Genomic DNA, 23,064 nt, shown 5'->3' with positions numbered 1-23,064 from the left:
GGATAGACCATCTTGTATCTTCTAAATAGAAAGAAGGAAAGAAAAGCAGGACTTTAATACAAAATTAGTATCATAAAAAGCAGAACAGATGACTGACAGGTGCCTTCATAACGTCTATCCCCAGATTTGGATAGTGCTAGAGAATGTCCAGAACAAGTTCCATCACAATTGTACATGAGGTTTTCAGAAGTCAGTGGTCATTAGCCTCCCTTCAGGAGATAAGGTGCAACAGGTAGAGATTTGGCTCTGGCACTCCTGCGGTGGAGTGAAGCTAAATGGAATCATCTCACTTTTTTTTTTTTTTGGACAGAGCCATTAAACACACTGCTTATAGTCCCTATGGACATAGCATAGAATATATTGTTAAACTAGAAGGGGGATTTCATAACACAGCAAATCACACCACATGTATGCTAACAAATCCAATAGTCAGTGATTATGTTTTCAGGATTTGGGGGAATCCTAGAAAAATCTGTACCTTTGCCCGTTCCATTCCCCCCCCATCATTGATAAGCTGTATACAAACCAGCAAGACGATCAAAAGTTATGAGCGTCACAGTTTGCACAGGCTCAACAAACATCCAAAGAGCATGAGTATGTAGCTGGCACATAATTACTGTGTTGGGCATCTTCATTGGAGTGTAGTAGGAATTTAAAGAGTCATGCTTATAATCAACATTCTGGAAATAGCACTAGGACAGGTAAAATGACTGGTTTGTCTATACACAACACATACAGCAAGCCAAGTACATATTGCAAAAAAGGGGTTTATTTATACAGTTAAACTTTGTAGCAGTAGGTGTTATGTACATTTTTTTTTTACATCAGTTGTTTAAGTAAATGATAAATAACAAATCATGCATATCTAAAAGTTGATACACCTTTATTTCATCCATTACATTATATGTAATGATTAAACAAGGGAAAACATCCCTATCGAATCTTTATCAAGGTTCTGACAATCAATTGAATTATTAAACAGAGAAGCCAACCCTTCAAATATTATAAATGTGATGCACTCAATCTATAGAATAGTTGTTTTGTGCAGACATTTGTCCTCTTAGAAATATTATAGTTTTAAAACACCTTTAATAAAATATACAGCTATTTCACAAGAATACAAAGATTGTATTTTTATATAAACTGCATGTGGGGCTTGTGCTTATATAGAACTGGCTGGCACTTGCTAGTCAACGGCTTTTTCAGTAGTAGGTTATTAACTTTGTACATAACAGGCAGTCATCTTTTGGTGGCTTTAAAACAACATAAAATAATATTTTTGCCATGAATAGACTTGGAAATATGTATGTGACCTATTTTAAGGCTCCAGTCAGTTATATTTGTAGATTTAACATATTTTTCTTTTTTGTTCTACAAAAACACACACCATAACAAAAACTGAATAAAATAGCTTAAAAAAAGATATCCCACAAATAAAAGTTGGAAGAAACAGGTTGTAGAGTAGCAAACAATCAGATTCCACAAGCCTCATTACATCCCAAAAGAAACCATACCGCTTGTTAGTAGTAGCTAAGAACCCAAGCCCTAAAGTAGGTTTTAATAACAAAAAGAAACACAAAATTAAGTAAAGCATATACACCAACTAAAAAAAAGAGGAGCTAATTTTACTGTGCTGAAAGGATTCACTTTGCCAGAAGTAATTTAGTGGCTTTGCTTTTAAGATCAGCACACAAAATAAAATGCCACTTACTTCACACACAAAGCAAAAGCTGCAGAGTGCAAGATCTTTTCAAAACAGGGTTCGTAGGTAGGTTACATTTCACAATGGAGGGAAGGAAAAACTCCTGTTATGGTTTTAAAACAGTCACCTCATGTATTGTTTTTTACATCAGGACCCCTGTAAACACTTACAACCATTAGAGGTTGTCTCACCCACCACAGGTAGAAACAAAACAGAAGTCACCAATTCTAAACAAAACTAAATCTGAAAATATAAAACGAATAAAGATTAAACCAGGTTTTGGTAGCGAATGGTTTATTTGGGAAGGCTTTGAGACTTAAGTGTCGATATTTAAGTAAATGAATGGAAGGAACTGATTCTTTATGAGAAAAGCTATTGAAAGTCAAGGTAATACAGTTTAACTTTCTCAGCAGCATCAGGAGGATGACAGAATTTTAATAAGCAATACACATCGAGAGCTGTTAAACTACTCAACATAATTGTATTTAACTAGTTTCACAAACAATAATTTTCACATTTGGAAATATAAATTAGCATCCTTCACAACTACAGTGGATTAAATCAGCTTTGAAGAGCTGCTTTAAAAACATTGAGCAAGATGACACTCTGCTAAATAAAAGGTGCCAAGACCCTTTTTGAATGGATATGCAAATATTTAGGGCAATCAAAAGATTACCCCACCTCAACTGATTCTGAACATGTAAGTATGGGACACGACAGCCGCACACAGACTGATCACAATCTAAAGCAAACCTTTGTATAGTATACAGCAGTTTTCATTTTTAGATTCAAGGCCGTGTCCTGCAAAGACTGGTCCCTTTTCAATATTCACTGAATCTCTAGACATAAAAAAAACAACCTTTAGCAACTCCTTTCAAACAATCAGTGCGGTGGGAAGGAAAGTGAAGATTCTTGGAAGGCTACGGTCAAGACAGTCAGTGGTCTTTAATGTATGTAAAGAAGGTGGGACCCCAACTTTATTTTATCTCACCTACAGTAAAACCTCTATTTTCAGAACTAACTGAGACCAGGGAGTGTTAATCGACTTGTTTGGATAATTGAATTACAACTGTAAATTCTTTAAATTACCTGCAAATCTAGAAACCTCTTAAAGATAGACAACAATAAAATGTATAATATACAGTACTGCACTGTAAATCCTAGAGACGGAGGGCTGGTTAGGGCACGTTCTAGGACAACAGGGAAGAACAGCACAGTACACAATAAGGGGCTGTTCAGATCACAGACGACACCTCTAACAGCTATGTGACCCTATGCAAGACCAGAACCGAGGTGACATGCCATGTTCTGTGGGTTCCAGCTTTGCCACCTTTCAACAGCTCAGTCAGAATTTGAGCTTCCAGTTCTTAGTACAAAATCATTAGATTCCCTGGCATTATCCCTTAATTTGGTTCTCATTTACCATAACAGCATGAAGGGCAAATTAGCTCTACAATAATATAATCTTTAGATAAAATAATCTTGAGGCAATATCCACTGAATAATAACAGATATGGAGGGCTGTGATAATAAGGGTGCGATACTGCCTGGATGTCATTACTATATTAAAAACATAACCTTAGCCAGTTCAGTTAACCCTGATCTATCACCTGTCATGAACAACGCTTTATGAAAATCAAGAAACAGGGCTATGCCTTTGAAATGATCACAAGGGCAACGTTCCACTTTGTCAGCACAGAATTATCTTTGGTAGTGTACTAGAAATTCCCAAGAAACACAAGGTAATCCCTATGAGACTTGAATTAGGCTTGCAGCAGTTATGAACAGATTGACTTTTTTTCTGGAGACAGAACCTACGCAAGCTTTCCTAGGTCTCCAGGTCAAGTCATTTGGAACAATCTGCAAAAACAGCAGGTGATCTGGAAGGCAATGATCTGTAACCCGGCTTCTTAGCAAGTAACCCCTCACAGCAAGCTACTGCTTCTTCCATGGATACAGACTTGCATTACTTCACACCGGTTATTTATTCACGGACAACAGCAAGTTGATCTGAAAGAGAAAATAGAATTATAGTATACAATACACAACCAGAGCTGGTCAATTCCTCAATTATTCTATTTAGATCACCAGTTTCTTGTACAACAAGAACAATCATTTTCCTGTGTTGGGCTACAGTGCATCTGTGGATTAAATCAACAACATTTTCAGAGTTTGACAGGAACAGCTGCTATTAACCCTTTGCGGTCCTATGTCGGACCCTGTCCGACATCATCAAAAAGACAAAACAGGTTTCTAGTCGTTTTTTCTCCGGAAAAAGCAGAGAAAACCATTCAATGGCCGAGTGAGACCGATAGGAGCAGGGGGAGAAAAAAAAAATTAAAAAAGGGGCGTATCTCATGAATACAGATAGCCCCGACACCACATAGATAACACGGACATAAACAAACAAGATAGCTGCTTCTGCATCCAGCACTCAAAGAATATCACAGACATTTGCAGAGCTTTTTTTTTAGATGTTATAGTAATAAAATAATGACTTGGATCACATTATTGAGGAGTTTGGTGATAAAACGAGTGATCCGGAGATGATTTATCGGTATGCACTATGTAGAGGTATGTGAAAAATACAGCGAACAAGGGGTGGGGCGGGGCTGGAGCTGCAGTACCGAGTGTCCTGTTGATATGCAGTGCCTTTTAAACCTGTTTTACTGTGAAAAAAAATACTTTAAAACAACGCGTCTAAAATAAACTGCGCGTGTGAAAATAAATTGGACCTGACATGCCTGAGATGCGCTGAATAAATGGACCGCAAAGGGTTAAATGTACTGTCTGTGGCAGGCCAGTATGATCTCTACCTGCTCCACGGAAGGACAGGCTATGATCTGGAGATCTTCAACACTGTACTCTTCTTGTAACATGGCATGGAGCTTCTGGAACACCTGCTGGATGTTGTTCTGCAACAACAAGAAAAGGCACGGAGATCATTTCTGCATTCAACTGAGCACACAGGGAATTATATTTATTTATATATACAGTCAACCCTCTTTATACCACCTGGTAAGGGCCATGGGCAAAAACGGGCAATAAGCGAGGCTGGCGTTATAGGGAGGGTCAAAAAAACAAAACAAACAAAAAAAAAAAAACCCACCACACACACACAATCTTCTATGTTTGCAATAAATTCAAACGTTTTATTTTTTTAGTTATACAATTACAGTATCTCCAGGCCATTTTAATAAAACATTAATCTTTTTTTAAAACTACAGTACTAGTTCTTAACACAACAGTAGGTCTACTAGTGATGTTTTGTCATCTTTTCCCAGTTGTATAAAATATACATGGTTACTTTTGAGGAACAGTTTATACTTTAAAAATAAAATAAAATAAAATAAAATAAAATAAATAAATAAAATAAACATTGTGTCATTTAGTGTCAAATCACCCAAACAATTCCATAAAAACAAAGCGTACGATTTTTTTTAATTTTTTTTTTTTTACTGTACTGGTCATTTGAACTTTAGTGTTTGTTGCACGACTGTAAGCCTGCTGAATACTATCCCCCATTGAACGATGCCATCTACATTTCACAAAGAAATTTAAGCTCAACAGCATTCTTTTTTAAGGAGTAAAAAAAAAAATTGAATATGTACAGGCAAACACTTTTTTTTTTTTTTAAAGGAAAAAAAAAACAAAAAACGAATTCTGCTGTTTACAAAACCGATGCTTTAGTTTAAGTCAGCCTTCATTTGTGTTTGTAAACAAACAAACAAACCTCTTACTGTACTTTTTTTTTTTTTTTTTTTACTGTGGTTTTTAAAAGTCACTTAGTTTAGACTGCATCAAGCCTTTTTCATGTTAAACAAAATCGACCCGTTCCATAACGGTAAGCCATTTGTTTTTATCCACTACAACGTCTCCAATTGTCCTTTGATTAACAGTATGCCTCACTTAGGTGAGAAAACATTTTTTTCTTTTGCTCTGGTGTTTAAATGTAGGGTCAACTTGCCATTTTGTACCTTCTGTTTTGCTTTGGGAGCGGGAGTGTTGATGACATTGGTACGGACGTTCAGTTAACAACGAATTAGGAAAGTGAGCCAAAGGTTAACTGCATAACTTTTATGTTTTAATTGGCCATGATTATTTCGCTGGCGCTACAATGAGGGAAACTACAATGCTTATATTTATGTTTGCTTGGCTTGGGAAGTTGGCGGGTGGTGGACAGCGGGGTGGCGAGATAACGGGCAAAAACAGCACTGTTTTTATATTGGTGACATTTGTTCAGAGAGGATAGCTGGCAGTATGCGAGGGTGGCGTTATAACGCGGGACAACTAACATTGTATATAATTTATTTATTTAAAAAATATATATTTTGAAGCATATGTTGCTTGTCTCCAGATAAAAGCAGGCATTACAAATCTGAGTCTCACGAATAAACGATTTAGACATGTACATTCATGCACATTAGATACAGCAAAAAGGTTATGTAATAATAATAATAATAATAATAATAATAATAATAAACTACAACAACAACAGGTATTCTCAGTTATGTGCTATAAAAGGGTTACACTTAAACAAGAACATGACTGACTTTAAAATAAACTAAATTAAAAATAAATTAAAAAATGACTGCCCATGAATACCATTGAGCTTACTGCACCAGGACCATTAACCTGGTTAGATATTTCGAATCCACCCCACAAACAAAAAGACACACCAGGCTCTATTGTACGCACCCTGACTGGTTTGAACAGGATAAACTCGGTGTCTTTGTTGGCCAGGTACAAAGACATGCTCTGCAAGGTTGCTGGAAGCTTCGTTTTTAATGTTTTATATGTCGTGGCCAAGATATCATTGATCTTTGCTGCAAGGGAGAGAAACAACTGCAGTAAGTAACAGCACCAATCTCGGTATAAACAATGTCATTTGTTATGTGCCAGAATCAAAAAGCACTTGACCGAAAATCAATCTCCTCCTACCACATACATACATACATAACTCAGTGGAGGTTCCTAATGCACCAACAGCAGAACAGACACAGCCCTCCTATAGAGTTACAGGGCATCCATATGAATGACACGTAGCATCTCAGGAGAACACAAGGTTTTCCCTGAACTGTATATAAATATCTGATCATTCGTTTCTGTAACCTTCTCCTGCTTTTAGAAACTGCATCAAGAAAAAACTGTGCAACTTAAAGTCAGTAAAACAGACGACAGAATATATGTTAAACCATGATAATGATAAAGTAAACTAACTATTGTATTTACTTATTACATATAAAGGCGGATCTGTTGTATCCATTACTATCAAATACATTGTTTCATAGGCATTAGGAGGGCTGTTATACAAAGAACACTGGAGAAGCACTCCTGTATTTCAGGCACTAGCTGACCACCTTCTGATTAAAGCAATTAAAATGAAGCAAATTGAATCCAAAATGTTTTTCAGTGCACTATAGACTGATAACACATCATATAATGTAACAATTGTTGAACAAGATCTGAAGTGTTTCCCTGTATCCAATGCCTGGGAAGCAAACTGGCTGCTTAACTAACATGCCCAAAACTCAGACTCACTAATTATTGTGAATGAGCAAGTCAATTACTTCCATTGGAGTGGTTACAGGAAAGGAAGAGGCACACTCTTCCACTTAACAGGTAGTAGGGATGTTAACGGTTCAGAGTGTAAACAGCAAACATGTTAAACTTTCAGATTTTGTTAATATATGTCAAGTACAGATGTCCGCTCTAGTGTTTATTCAACTGGATGCGTTCAGTGTATGGTTATTTTTTCAATACATATTCAAAGTCTTTAGGAAGACTTACAAAAATATCAAATATGTCGAAGTTTACACGTTTAAGCATGTTTAATCCTGATTGATATTGCTATTGCAATAACATTGTCTCTGCCTTCATTTTTTATGATCACATACTGTATTCTTTCAATATTTAAATCAACATTGTTTAAAACTAAAGTGTAATTCATACCATATTACAGTAAGTATCTCATATTACCTATTAAAGAAATGGCAGGAACATGCTTGGGTATAGTAGAATGTGTTATTTGTCAGATCTCATTAGAAACCGTCCTTTTTGCCACAGAATACATTTCAAGCAGTACTCGTATACTTAAATCCTGCATGTTTTTTTTCATACCTGGCCAGGCCCATGGCTGGAGTGAGAGGTTATTAAAAAAAAAAATGCAGCACGTTTCTTTTCTTACCTGGCTGGGCCCATGGCTGCTGAGAGAGGTTATACTTTGGCCCTCCTTGACTTGCCATGGTCTTCAAAGCTGCCACCTTGACCGCAAACACAAAGAAAAAACAGAGATCTTTAGTGTGTCCCGGTATCCCATTCATCACACAGCTGAGGCTCACACTGCTGCAGGGCATGCGATATGCAGAAACAGATTTCCTTGTTAATGCCTCTTAATATGAGATCCCATTTAAAATCATAAGGCATGCTGTTTGCAATCTGCTGGCACCTGTTATTCAGCATGTAGGTCATTTTTTATTATTTTTTTTTAAAACACATATCTAGGGAAGAGACGAACAATCTGGAAGCAGCTTCTTAAACAAATGTTTCTACTGCAGAGACGAAAGTAAGCCTTTACAAAAAACAAGTTTTAAGAAGGGCTGGGCGTAAGAGTACATTTTTAGAAATTTGTAAATAGGACCCTTCAATTCAGTCCTTCCTTAGACAGCACAATTCTTACAAGAGCTTCACTTCAGAAAAAATAAATAAACCCATTTGTCTCAATCTGTCTAACCACGTAGCATGGTATATCAGGTCATGTAAATGTTCTTCACAGTACATATTCATAGCAATGGCTCTGACCTCGGACAAGCTCACGTCATGCCACTGAACTTTCACAAACACATCACAAAGATGTTGGAAGCACTTATTCCTCAGCTTCAACAAATGCTTAAAAACTCTAAAAAACACAAAAGTTGCCTTTAGCTTTCAGCTCTAGCACCCTTCTCACCTTGGTCAGTAAATCCTCCAGTTTCCCCACAAAGAGCTTGGTCTGCTGCTGGATGAAGTGCTCACAGCTGGACTTGAGGTGGCGATCCACTTCCTTCTTCGAGTCAATGTAATGTTCCTTTATCTCTGGCGTTCCCTGCAGCAGAAACAAGCAGTCGTTGTCTACAAGCAATAGAAACTGGGTGCATGCTTACACGACCACAACACCAACTTTAGTAATTTGGCAATTGGAAAAAGAAAATGTTCATCTTGCTGCTTGGGTTCACAGCTTGGAGGGACTGAGCCACAACAAGGTACAGTGTCTTAAATCAGGGATCTAACCATTTTTTCCCCATCTTAGTTATTTGCTCCTACTTCTTTAATAAAGTGTTACAGAACCCCCTGCAGTGTTTAACAGAAACACATTACTTTACCTTTGGTGTATTCCATGTTGTCCATATCACTGTCTTATTTTAACATATTTTTATATTTATACATTATATTGTATCCAGTTCGTGCTCCCTCCTGCAACAATGCGGCCACTCTGATTGAAACGAGCAGCTCATTGTGGGAAGAGAAAACCAGCATTGTTGCAGGAGGGAGTGTGATCTGGATACACTGCCATCCTTAGAAGGCATTTATTTTTCTCCTGGCAAACGCTCCCATGTAAATGTTGAGAAATGTGTTACCCAGCTGATTTAAGACCCACAATGTGTGACAAAAAAATTCAAAACAGGTCGACATTTATATATAGCATAATGTGTTTCTTGTCAACTTTGTGGGGTGTTCTGTAACACTTTAAATGTATTGATTTGTTTTTATATATTAATAAATAAAAAAAAACTGATATATGTGCATGTCTGAACTAATAAGTTTACAGTACAACTACATGCTGGAAAATATATGTTCACTTCTGTTGTATAAACACTTGAATACTATGGTACTCCATATGCAGAATTATTTCCAACACTGAGTAATAATGAAAGAAACCTCCGATTTACCTCCAACAAAAATTCAAGTATGGCATTATGGCTGTTCAATCTGAAAAATCGAGGCACAGTCTTGGGATTCAGTATTTTAAAAGCTGCATCTGAAAAGAAACAAAATACAAAAGCAGGCAGATTTACTTAGTTGAAAGGCCTTACAACATGGAGGGAGCCCCCTCTAGTGGGCTGAGAGGGAAGCACAGATCCCATTTCAGAGCTTCCATTCCAGGTCTTCAGTGCTTCATCAATAGCAATTGGGTGGTCCATTTTCAATCAGCATAGTTTTTATTTCATTCAGTCTGAAAAATCAGATGCGATGTTAAGTGGAAGTGTTAAAGGTCAGAAGACTTTACTAACGGACAATGTTTCATATCTTTCAACGTAAATTAGGAGTCAATTTGTGTATCCTTTCTTTTTTAAAATATATAAAATATAGTTTCAGATTTCTTTTTCAGGTTTCTGCATTGCATATAGGAAATGTTCAATAATGTGATGTGCAAGTTATGATTTGATAAAGATCCACAAGGCTATCCTAAGGTCATCACAGGTTCAGTTTATACCTTTTGAAGTCTGATGGCCCGGTGCTGTAATGCAGAGATAAGTGAAGGGCAACAGGACAGCTTTTAAATTCAATTCAGTTTGTTCCGTAATTGTTTTTTAATTCACTAATATTGGCAGATGCACTGAGCCAGCTTAACACTTTTGAGGTTACAAAAGGTTTGATATAGAAAGTATTTGGAAAAGTACTTACCACCCACGCCAGTGATCTAGCTGGCACAGAGTTTTACACCTTCAGAAGAGAGAACAAGGGCAAACCTTTGTGTCAGCCAGATCACAAAACCATAAGGATATATCCCCCTTTCTCCTCAAACCAGGCTAAAGGAAAAGGATCTTATCATTGTTCAAATGCAAGGAGAGAAACGTATTAGTGGACAGACAGACTAAAGAGATTTTTACACCAGTGAGCAGAAAAGAAAAAGCATGCTCAAGTATGTACTGGCCATTTTAACATACCTCTACATCTGCAATATTAACATAAACAGGCACTATCACACAGAACTACAGCCATAGTTCAACCATTAAAACAGGGCCCTCCACTGTCTTTTTGTTTTAAACACAAAAATACTACAAACAGATTGCATGCACTGTTGGAAGAGGTTAGTTTCATAACTTTGGTACACATAATGCCCTAATGATTTCTTATAGAAGTATTAGTAAGTAGAAACGCAGGGATTTAGATCAGTTGAATAGATATTAGGAATTAACACTGGATTAATAAGTGCGACTCTTAGACTAGATGACCCAGTAATTGGATGTAGTAAAACTAAAGCCTGATAATATCTATCAGAAAAACAAATCATATGACACATACTTAAGGATTACTCTATACTGTATATACAAAAATAGGCTCACACACACACAAAAAAAGCACATTCAGGACAATTTAGAGCATGAAAAAAAAGTGAATGAGATTAGAAATCTACCTACCATGCTGTTGTAAATCAAATCTGTAAATTACATTTTTAAACATCTTGACCCCAATTGTCTTACATTTACACTCCACTTCAGCCATGTGGGCACACGGACTTGTATACAAAACTAAGAGAGTAACTATTTTCACAGAACAGAACACAGCATACAGTATACTGTGTACAGTATATACCCAATTATAAACTTGGACATTTACAGATTTACAGGGACTATCATTGCGATAAATGATGTGGTGCAGTGGTTTCAAGTCTTCTAATTGCATAAGATATAAAGTAAATGTTAACGTGCACTTTACTGGCATAACATTGTTTACGCCAGTAGAAAATGTAACACCACATGTGGGGACCTGCAAACTGTCTGATCACTTCCCTTCCAGAGAAAAATGTGTTCCACCTAAAAGTCAATAGCAGCAGAATGGTTCTCATAGGGAGTCAACTCAACAGATAATGGAGTAAGAAACAGCAGAAAGGCTATGTTAGTGCAGGTTAGCTTAGTTACTGGAAAGAAAATAATCACAGTGCATGCAAATGACTGCAGGTGAACATGATAGAAACCTGTAACCAGCACTAAATCAGCAGTGTCTGGGCAGGACCAGCCCACCCACATCTGCCAGCCAGTACCTCTAGTTTTCTTAAGGTCCAGGGAAATCTCCTTAATGGCAAAGTCGGCGTGGAAGGGAGCGATCTGTTCTCGCAGGATCAGCAAGTGTTTGATGAGGAACAGCTGGCCATCGATCTGGGTCTGAGGAAGGAGCACAAACACAAAAGGAACAGTTTTGGGGGCATAGCTTTAAATATGTTTGACCTATTTCAATGTTGGCACTGTATAATGAAAGATACACGTCTCTTGGTCAAAAATTGGATTTAAAAGCAAGCTCTGTCTTAGGCCCGCTTTTTCCAGGGCAAAATCTACAGTATCTGCTGTCCAAAGAGGTCCACTTTTATTAAGTATTTGGACTGTGCCACAAGGAAGCAACAGACCTGCCTTATGTCACTTCTACACAGGTTCAGGGGATTAACCTGGAGTCTTCACAGACCACATTATAACAGGGTCTGTAAAAACATTTGATATACACGACCTTTCTTTTCAAGAAACGCCAGAACTCAACAGGTAGAACTTAATCTATTTTCATTCCTTCTGTTACCAAATACTATTTACCGTGCAATTAGACATTGTAGACATTCTGGGTAAATTGATCTATTTTTCTTGATATTAATAAGGTATCAATAGGCACTAAATTGTGCATACATTATAGTATCTGTACCTACAGTAAACGGTACTGACCTTGTTTTTCATTATGGCGTCTGCAGCTTTCAATGATGACTGGATACACGCAGACAATGCCTCTTGTGATAAACCTTGAAACACTGTCCTCTACAGGTAAATGAGAAGAATGGCATGTTATTGCAACATTCTGTCCTACTTGGGGGACGCACACATGAATAAAGCTAAATCAAGCGATTAGATATCACCCAATTCAAACAAACGCTCATACACAATGTGAAACGCTTTTTACCATACCCCCAACATTTTCCTTTTTTTTTTTTTACAAAACAAATGAAGCAATTATTTTATATGCACTTGGCACAAGTTCTTGTATCAACTCACATCTATACATCGGTACAATTTGGACAGGCAGACCAGAGTCCTCCTCACTGTGGGATACCACATGCCGTGCAGATCTGCTGGAGAAATTGTAGTTTGCAATCGCGTTGTTGGTACTTCTGAGGCACCTACAAAGAAAAAGATCCTACATTTATGCATGCGGTTAATGCCAGAATTCCTTCCTATGAAGATGCAAGCCGTCTTGGAATAAGACAATTGGAATCCTGTTCCTTACTGGTCTAAGAAAAACAAAATCAAATCATAAACACAAATGATAGAATCCATGAGAGGTCAGAGCAGCTAGCTACAAGTGGGCTTACTGGCCATGGGTCTGTCTGCAGTGAGGACGACACACTGAAGGTCCTAATAGTTCAAGAGGGTTAAGTAAGGGATAAACAGCGATGTGTTGAATCGGTAAAAATAATTTAGTGTGTCGAGTGCCGTTAACCATGAGAAACTGTGGATTATTTTCTCATGCCATGTCGTTTATGTCACTTAAAACATTTCTTCCCAACTGATACTTGTGTGATAATGAGATTCAGCTCATTGTTAATTGAATTTGTTTGTTGCGCTTTTGTTACACTTCCTTTAAACAGTTAAAATGTTTGTCTCTCATACTGTGGTAATGCTGTCATGAGTTCCTCGTGTTTTGAGTTTGAAATTCCACTTACACAGACAAAAGCGTCTGTTGTAAGTGAAGACAGTAGCAAGGCCTATGTTTTAGATCTAGAACATGAAAGTGGCTTTAGAAAAATTTAAATGCAAAAAAGAAATGTGAACCAGGAATGGAAAAATTAAGTTATTGACCGTTTGCCAAACCTAAATATCAATGGCAGCGACTGGTTTTCGAGAAGTACTCAGGCAAAATGGCTGTAAGCTTGTTTGAACAATGAAATGCAAAAGCTGAGTTTACATCTAACGCCCGTGTAACTGATAAAGGTTTACTATGTGATAATGAAATTGCTGTTCCTGGTCCTGTCCAGAAGAAATGCAAAATCAAAATTATTTTATGTGGAAGTGAATTTGTAATTTAGAAAACTTTTTTTTACATTATGTTAATGTACAATTGTATTACTTTTATTTAATAATATGAAATTCTAAACTGGAATCGTAAGCCCTTTTCTAAGTGTTACGTTTGAAACGTGCAATACTATAATTAAGTAATTGTTGAAATGACTGTTGCGTAATTAAACGGTGTTTGCTTTTCTGTTGAATTGTTCTGACTGTGGTGGTTTCGTTGACGAATCAACAGTTTTTTGTGGATTTGTAGCACAAACTGTGGATTTGTTAATCAACAATATATCTGCCCTTCTCTTCAAAGCCACACAGACACTTTTAGTTAGAAGATTTGTAGAATGAATCAATCAAAAGATCGAAGGGTGATGTCCCTGTATGTTTGAAAGGTGAATATACAATAGCTGTACCTGATTTGATGACACTCTTGGAATCTGGATCTTCTAACTGAATGTCTGAAAATGAGGAATCTAATGCCGGCAATTTCTTCTGCTCTTCCTTTAAACTCTGTGCTATTTTCTGGAAAAAAATCAAATAATCCAATGAACAGTTTAGAAGACTGCAGTCAACAGATAAAACAATAGAGCTTTCAGCCAGTAACAGCTTTGACCCAGAGACATTGCTGAGGTTTAAATGATCCAATGGCAATATCATTAAGTCATGAAACACCAAGGCATTCAAATAAAATAGGATAAATAACTAGATGAAAGTAACCAATTTATTTGTTTTGAATGTATTTATTAATTAGTGACTAGTATGTCACACTGCCAGAAAATAAACTTTCCCTGTCAGCTATGTTAACGTTATAGGAATGGGACAAATTAAATTTAAATACAAAATGCCATTTGTTCTTGGAAACTTGCCAATAATTTTTCGTCAGCAAAAATATGACAGTAAACAGTATCTTGTAGTAGTAATGAGTGTGCTTTAATATTGCAGGCGTTTAATCTCTGATGTTATGCTTTGTGCAATAATATTTTCAAATGAGAAGGATGACATACGTAAAGTGGGTATTATACCTCCATCATTTCCAGCTTGTCTGGATAGGCCAGGTCCCCTGGTGCTGGGTTGTATCCGATGATGTCGCTCTGGATGTACATGTGTGTTCTATAGACAAGCCGTTCTTGTACGTCCTCCAGCATCTGCTGAACCAAAGTAGCAAATGCGCCCAGCTGCTCCACTGAAAAGAGAAATGCAACCACTTGATGCAACCTCCTGCATGCTTGAGTGAGGGTCACCTGAGGTGCTGCAGGGGTGCCCTGAACAAAGAGGATTATCACGTCTTTGCCATCTGGATTACAACTGTGATTGATCGCAGGTCTGATACACACAGTGCATATCTATCTATCAGAGAGAGAGAGAGAGAGAGAGATAGAGAGAGCGAGAGCGAGAGAGCGAGAGGGAGCGAGAGAGCGAGTGCGAGAGACTATAGACTTACAATTATTCTGGACATGGTCTTCTAGCATTTCATTTTTCAGGATCCCACAGAGCTCAGAGAGAGTCTCAAGGTGGATGGCATGGATGATTAGTGGTCTGAGCACATCATACAATGACAGACACAACTTCTCCAGCAATTCACTGCAAGACAAAACAAACGCGTGAAAGAAAACCAGGGAAACAGATATGTAAAGTTACACTAACACCTGAACCAAGAAAGGGAAACATAGAAAAATATCTACTGAACATATGAAATGCTGTATTACACTGAACAGATACACTGTTCCACGAATCTGACAGTATTTATGATATATCAATATCGCTTTAGCAACTACTTACTCTAACTTGGCTGTTGGCTTGGTGAAAAACTCGTTGTACAGCTGGTGCTCATCCTGACAGACGTGGACCATGAAGGCACAGCCACTGCGGACCTGAACAATGAAACTTCTACAATTAGCTCTATAATGGTACTCCACCTGTTCGGCCACTCCTTTAAAAAGATTTGTTACAATGATAAGTCACTGATTACAGACTAATGGCAAGCTCAAAATTTTTGTAGTGACCGGTCTAGCCTAATACATACATTGATACATTTACAGGGAGGGGCCCAAGTGATCTGATCTTTTAAAAGGTTTCATGTGCAAGATCAAGGCATATTTTTGCAGGCCTGAATTAAATCCAAAAATATGGCAGTGCCATAGCTATTATAAAGTAAAGTAAAACTACGGCACTGCCATAAACTTTGATTTCATTCAGGCCCCAGTCTTCATAGTGACTTTAAAAATGAACCCTATCCCCGGCCTAAAAATCTGTTTACAATAAAACAGCTGATTATTTGTGCGTTTCAATGGGGCACTGTGAATGTGCACTAGCACAGTAATGGAAGGCAGTATATTTCAATGCAGGTAAGTGATCATACTAGAGCGCAGTGATCTCTGTTGTACTGGCTGGTCAGGTCTGTTATTGTCGAGGTTATGCTGGGGCTCAGCAACTGCTCCCTCTGGTCCAGGTAGCACTGGTGGATTTCATTCAATAGTTGCTGATACCTGACAGGAAGAAGAAAGCCAATCCACTCACACCAGATGACCAGCACGAAAGCGCAGAGTGTACTCATCATATGACTAAATAGGTGCCATTTGTTACATCTAAATCAAAAGTGGCTCTATTCACTTGAACATCAATATCTAACCAGAAATCAGAGCAAAATATCACTGTGAGCTTTGAAGAACTAGAATGAGCGTGTACAAGACAAACATTACACTTTGTTTAACAAAATGCTAGGAGTTTAGCTCTTGTTTCCAATTCCAGCTATAAATATTTCTTATATGCAACACCCTGTTCCTAAATATTGAATTGTAGTAAATACAAATTATTTGTCACTGAACTTTTACATGTTTTATAGAAAATAGCAGACATTCCGCTTACTCTGGTATCTTCTCAGATCTCTGTTCTATCTGTTCAATCAGCGTCTGCAAACCAACAAAATATTGTTAGTACGAAAAAACGAAAGTATGGCAATATGCACACATGCTTCTTCACCCAAGTAACATCCTAAATGATATCCTCTGGAAAAAATAGTTGTCCTCAAAACGCAAAACAGCAAAATAATTTCACAATATTATAAATTGTAGCAGGCCAGAGTTTGCTTTCACCTTTCTTTTAGTGAAATCTGTGGGATTTTTAATGTCAACGTCTCACACAAAATCCAACACAATGCGTCTCCTACAGAGTCAACACCACCTCGGAAAAGTAGCACCAACTTCTGATCAGGGCCAAACACATTCCAAGATGTTATGGCTGCGGGTATGAATTTAAGCTGACAAAGTAACTTTTGTCATTTATATAAAACAGGGTTAACAAATACATATATAGACATACTTACTCTGACTTTTGGTGCAGAGGCTCTGAACCTTACATAAAACAATGTGAAGGCATTATCAGCATTTGGCAAACCTGATGGATCCTAGCAAGTAATAAGTGAAGAGAAAAAAAAAAACATTTGTTGAAAGTTTGCATTTCCAAAACAGGTAATGCAATGAAATCCAAGTGCAAATTGAGAAAGTGACTGTTCCACCTACCCTTTTTGTTAGCTGGTTGGTAAGGTTTTGTAGTGTGTTCACAGTATACGTTTTCATGAGATGCATAGCTTTTGAAAGGCATTGTTTAAACTTTGCTAAATAAACAGGACAGTCTTTAAAATTGGGCTGAAAGAGAAAAAAAATGCCATTTAAAGATACAAAGAGGACAATATAAAACTAAGAATAAAAAGCATTGTTTTTGTATAAAGATTCAAACAGCATCTCTCCATTTACCTTCAAAATGTTAACATAAAAAGACAAATCCAAAAAACAAACACAGCATATGCCATTGTTTTCAATAGCTCTGTGAGAACAAGCCCTCAATGCTTCTTCCTGTTTACAGTTAATTCAAAACTTAAGCTGACCAAATACTTTATTTGCAACGGATGGAAAACTTAATTACTTACATGTGAGGACACATATTCTATACAATCATCCAATTTAGCTAGCATTGGGACAAATCCTTCACTGTTCACAGATAACGTGGATGAATTCAATTTCTGAAAAAGAAAAGGTGAATTAAGGCTGAATTAATCTCACAAAACAGTGAATTCCAAATCTTAACAGAAAAGCAGCCAAGAGGAAAAGCCACCCTGTTTGAAACTTACCGTGTTTATATTTTCTAATTCATTGAAATAAGAAAGCTTCTGCTGTATGCTCTCTGCCAGGTCAACCAGCTCGGACTGTTTAGAAGAAAAAAGAAAAACATGAAATATATACTGCTTTGTTCTCTGCATTATTGCATTCACCCATTTTACCCAGGTGGCTTATTGAAGCTGGCTTGGTGTAATTCATCCCAAATGAAAAACATTTTTCCACTGTTTCCAATGGGGACCCCATACGTATGCCATGTCTGCACGGGGAACACATTAACTGTATTGATTTTGCACCATTCTCATACACTCCTAGCCCCCTGCAGACATTTCATATTGCATTTTCCTCTAACCTGATAAACTCAGTTTTATATAAATCACAAAATACATGTTGATGATAAAAGATTGATACAAATAACAACTTTGTGGCCATATACAGACAGCACCAGCAAATTGAATAAAATGTAAGAAAAAAATAATTCTGGTCAAACCTGGTTTAACAGTCACCCCTTAATCAAACTATGATAATGTGTCTCCTGTACTGCAAAGCTGTATCCGAAACAAAGGGGGCAAAGGGGTTCAATCCTTTGAAGACACTGTATTGCAGTTAGTCTGCAGTTTAGTGACTCAGCTTCTTAGGTTCCCAATTAAAAACCTTGAGCTGTAATATGTCAACTGCAATTTAGTGGCCAGGCTAGAACACTAACAATGTTCTACAGTAAACTAGGATTCTGGGGCCCCAGTCTGTAGAAATACTAAACCATTCTGTCTGGGAGTTTGGGGTGGGGTTACACTTCTAAATGTTTACCACCATATATCTGCACAGTAATCCACACCTTTCCCATTGCTATACTACAGTAAACATATACAGTACATAGTTTATCATGCTTTACCAAACTTATCTGGGCTTTACAATACTTATTTTATTATTATACTTTTTTTTTTTTTTTATTACAGGGAACTTGCAGAGGGTTACTTATGTAACCCTGATGAGTTATCCCTGAGAATGACCAATTCACAATGAAGATACATACCTGTTCTTTTAAGAGCTGCTCACAGGCTTCGTGCAGCGTCCCTGTCTTCATAGACACAAAGAGATACTGCTTCTGCAAGGACTCCAGGTGCTGGAGGGCGGTGTTCACGTCATTCAGTATGACGTCACACTGCTCCTGAAAACCACCAAGGAAATCCCTGGTTTGTCTGGAGGGAGGGGGAGGGATTTAAATGCAAAAAAGAAATGTGAACCAGGAATGGAAAAATTAAGTTATTGACCGTTTGCCAAACCTAAATATCAATGGCAGCGACTGGTTTTCGAGAAGTACTCAGGCAAAATGGCTGTAAGCTTGTTTGAACAATGAAATGCAAAAGCTGAGTTTACATCTAATGCCCGTGTAACTGATAAAGGTTTACTATGTGATAATGAAATTGCTGTTCCTGGTCCTGTCCAGAAGAAATGCAAAATCAAAATTATTTTATGTGGAAGTGAATTTGTAATTTAGAAAACTTTTTTTTACATTATGTTAAAAAAAAAGTTCAGCTGGTGAAGAGTTCTAAATGATTTTTGATTCCGACAATTGTGGACTTTGTGTACAAGTGTGGTTGCTAAATTCATACTTTGGATTTGGATAAAACAATAGGTAAGTGTGAAAATGAAAGTGTGACATATGTACACACAGACGCAGCCACCATATCAATGCCCTGTAACACTTGGGATATTCAATAAATTCATGTCCAGGAAAGAAGCACAAATTTACTGAAGTTATACAATTGATGGGGCCAACAAACAAGGGACCATTCAAGTGCCTTCCTACAAACCTGAACTTAGCTCCTTCATCCTGATCCATCTGTGACTGCAGTTTGGAAAACCAAGAAAAGAACTACAAATAATAGAAAACACACCGTCAGCATTAGTGTGTACATATAACAAAAAGCAAAAAGTAATTTTAAAGTGAACATACCACATATCTCACAAATGGTGGCCAAAGGTAAATGTCATGTTTCTGTTATTTGAGGGTCGTGGGTTCAATCCCAGGTGGGGGACACTGCTGCTGTACCCTTGAGCAAGGTACTTTACCTAGATTGTTCCAGTAAAAACCCAACTGTATAAATGGGTAATTGTATGTAAAAATAATGTGTAAAAAATAATGTAATTGAATGTAAAAAATAATGTGATATCGTGTAACAATTGTAAGTCACCCTGGATAAAGGCGTCTGCTAAGAAATTAATAATAATAAGGGGGGAGTGTGGGAGTATTGTACCTGTTGAATGCAAGGGGGCTATATTGAAGGGGGGGCTGAGGGAGGACTGTACCTGCTGTGCAGTTTCTATGCGCTCATCCTCCATCCCCAGGGACTTGAAGCCCTGGAGAAGGATATCCTCAGTAGAGGCCGGTACTGTCACAGTCAGAGGAACAGAGATGGAGCGGGACGTCAGGCTACACAGATCTTCAATGGGCAGCTGGGACAGAAAAGAAAGGCACACATTGTCATTAAAGAATACAGAACAAAAATAGCAGGGGACAGGGCATGTTTACGGCAACTATGTACGTTTGGAAAAGAAAACAATGATCGATATTTTCGGTATCGATATTCTTGTGTCTTGAATATTTATTGTTCTGAAAAATGATTATAGACAATCGTATTATTGGAGATAATCCTGTTTCTGACAGACAGCTAAAGTTAAAAGCCCCATTGCTACTGATTACTTTTACATAATAATCTACTTGATGCAGGCTGATGGTCTTTACTGAAGCTGGTCTCTCCATAATGTCACAAAAGGCTTGCATCAATGACTCATTCAAAACAAACCAAATACAGGGAATACATTTGTCAGTTAAAAATCAAATCACTACACTTGACCCTTTGACTGCAATATATGTAACTGAATCATTTTCTAATGTTGAGAAAGTACACTGAAGTAAAAAGATTTACCATTACAGGTAACAATTATCTACATGGTAAAACTATAAGATCAGAAGAAGTGAAAGATGTGAAAACAGTTTCATATTTATCCCAGGGTTTATGTGGATTCTACATGAAAAAATGGTGAATGGGCTTTATTCAGGTGATCTACAGGGCTCACCAAAATCCTAGTTTAAAATGCATTGTTTTATAACAGGTTTCTTGTTTAAACATTTTGTCTAATTGTTTTAGTTTTCTGTAGTACAACCTTAAAGGAATTACTACTTTTTTGCCTGCCCGTTGTGAGCAGAAAACTAAATCTTAAGACCTAACTATTTTAGGTCAGCTATCTATTCGATTAAGACACCTTGTTCGGTCCCTGTGGTGTATCTGGGATTCCAGCACTTTTGTGGAGGTTTTTTTTTTTTTTTCGTGCAATAAACAATTTACTATGCGACACAGAAAAACGCTTAATTTGATTGTTCTAATGTAATGTACTCTTTACATCCTTCGTTATTGTGTTCGTTTTCTGGTTTACGTGACATACAGACACATATACCGTGTGTACGTCACAGCATAAATCCAACCGAGTGTTGTCCATCACGGTACTGAATCTGATAACAGTTCGACACAGTCCCATGCAGAGAAAAATAAAGTTACAAATTGCACATTCAGCTATTGCCGTAGCTTACAACATTGCTCTTTAAGAAAGTCTATACGCACATGTATACGTGGCAGTTGTTTTCTTGTGTGTGTGTGTGTGCTTTTGTTTTAACCAAAATAAATTGTTATTTTCTGTAAGGTTTTAATATTTTGCGAAGTAGAACAAAAAACGATGCGTACTAAGAAAGTGTGTTCTTTCAAAACTGCGCCAACTGAAATAGTGCCGTCTTATTTAAATACATATTTAAATTAAATGTCAGTATTTTACTCTAAATCACATGTGCATACCTTATTGCAAGGCTAGTATGTCCAATAACGTGCAGATATGCAAATGAATTACGATATTATCCAATTTCTAAAAAGTGCATTACAGAAGTGTTTGTTTTGATAGCTCTGTGCTGTTCAAACAGGACTCGGCCCCGTACACGAACAATCCCGGGGTTTATCTCACCTCTGTGGGAATGGGAAGGTTCTCTGCAGCGGCTTGGATCTCCAAAATGGAGTCAGTCTGCCTCTCTGTCAGGGGAGCTAAGGCGTCGGACCCGCGGTCCCAGAGAGACAGCTTCTCCCTGGTTCCTTTCTCATTCAGATCCAACTGGGACGGGTCCACCGCCGCCATCATCATCAACACCATAACGTCAGCACTGACAACAGATCCTGTTCCGGGGGGCTGGAATTCAGTGTCAGATTCCAGCCAATCCAAATAGATTTACTACATTACGCTCCTTTTACATGTTCGCAGTCGTTGTGAGTTTCAATAGTTTCAAAGTTCCAATCCTTTCCCCCCCAGTAACTGTCTCTAACTTTATTTCTGCTTAATAAACTACTGATTTGCCATGATCGTATAATTGCATTTTCTTTGATTGCCTGTTTACAACTTTATACAACAGAGTTGAAAAGTCAGTCTTGCACGTCTGTCTGGAATGAGGAAACCAAAGACCAGGTAGTTAAAATTCAACTTTTCCAGTTTCTCTGAAAGCGAACATTGCAGTTTAGGTTTCTCTGGAGAAAGTCCCGGTTGTTGGAACTGTTCAATAACGTTATACATTTTATTTTCCAGATACATATACAAATATTTAAGCCATGGTCACGCTGGTTCAGTAAAAAACGTAAATTGCTGTAAAGTTGTGCAGGGTGGTTATATGCAAACTGGGTTTCCAGTAAGACTGTGTCTCCCAGCTCTCCAAAAGTCGAATGACTTCTTTTCAATATGGATGGACTGCAAACAAGGCCTGCATGCAACCCCAGCACAGTAAAACCTTGATTTATTACACAATTACCCAAACACCTCTCTTCTAATAGACCCCTAACCTGTCTTGTTCTGCCCTACTATCATAAAAAAAAAGTGCTATATGTCATGTACTTAAAGTAAAGCAGTTGAATAAAATCATATTTTAGGAAGTTTCCAGATTTGAAAAGTCATTTAAACAATTTCAGAGTTCTAATTTGATTATCCAAACAATTTGATTACCAGAACAGCTGCAGGTCCAAATTAGTTTTGGATAATACACGTTTTTACAGTATGTGATACTAATGGACTCTTGTTCACATTCCATCAATGTTAAAACATATGTGATCCTGGTAACTGTGCGCACTATGGGGTTATTGCCAGCATGGGGCACAACTTTCTGCTTGACTTTCACTAGGAGGTGGAATAGCCAAGGCTT

At 37.5% G+C, this 23,064-nt stretch overlaps 1 protein-coding gene across 1 annotated transcript; it reads right to left on the bottom strand.

Annotated features, from left to right (window-relative positions):
- Positions 1–749: 749 nt before the first annotated feature.
- On the bottom strand, positions 750–22,104 carry LOC117406931 (conserved oligomeric Golgi complex subunit 3-like). Its single transcript, XM_034011352.3, has 23 exons — positions 21,849–22,104; positions 20,145–20,291; positions 19,649–19,710; positions 18,868–19,033; positions 17,849–17,923; positions 17,648–17,740; positions 17,241–17,366; positions 17,045–17,125; positions 16,588–16,631; positions 16,082–16,208; positions 15,502–15,593; positions 15,164–15,303; positions 14,745–14,905; positions 14,136–14,244; positions 12,715–12,839; positions 12,391–12,480; positions 11,727–11,847; positions 9,631–9,719; positions 8,652–8,786; positions 7,890–7,965; positions 6,401–6,528; positions 4,519–4,617; positions 750–3,712 (listed from the first exon to the last, which is right to left on the bottom strand). Exons 1-23 carry the CDS (start codon positions 22,029–22,031, stop codon positions 3,683–3,685), a joined length of 2,499 nt encoding a protein of 832 aa, XP_033867243.3. The 5' UTR covers positions 22,032–22,104; the 3' UTR covers positions 750–3,682.
- Between the last annotated feature and the right edge of the window lie 960 nt (positions 22,105–23,064).

The sequence above is a fragment of the Acipenser ruthenus genome, chromosome 8 (assembly GCF_902713425.1).
Source record: "Acipenser ruthenus chromosome 8, fAciRut3.2 maternal haplotype, whole genome shotgun sequence".
NCBI lineage: Eukaryota > Metazoa > Chordata > Actinopteri > Acipenseriformes > Acipenseridae > Acipenser > Acipenser ruthenus.
This window is presented reverse-complemented; position numbering and strand designations above follow the sequence as displayed.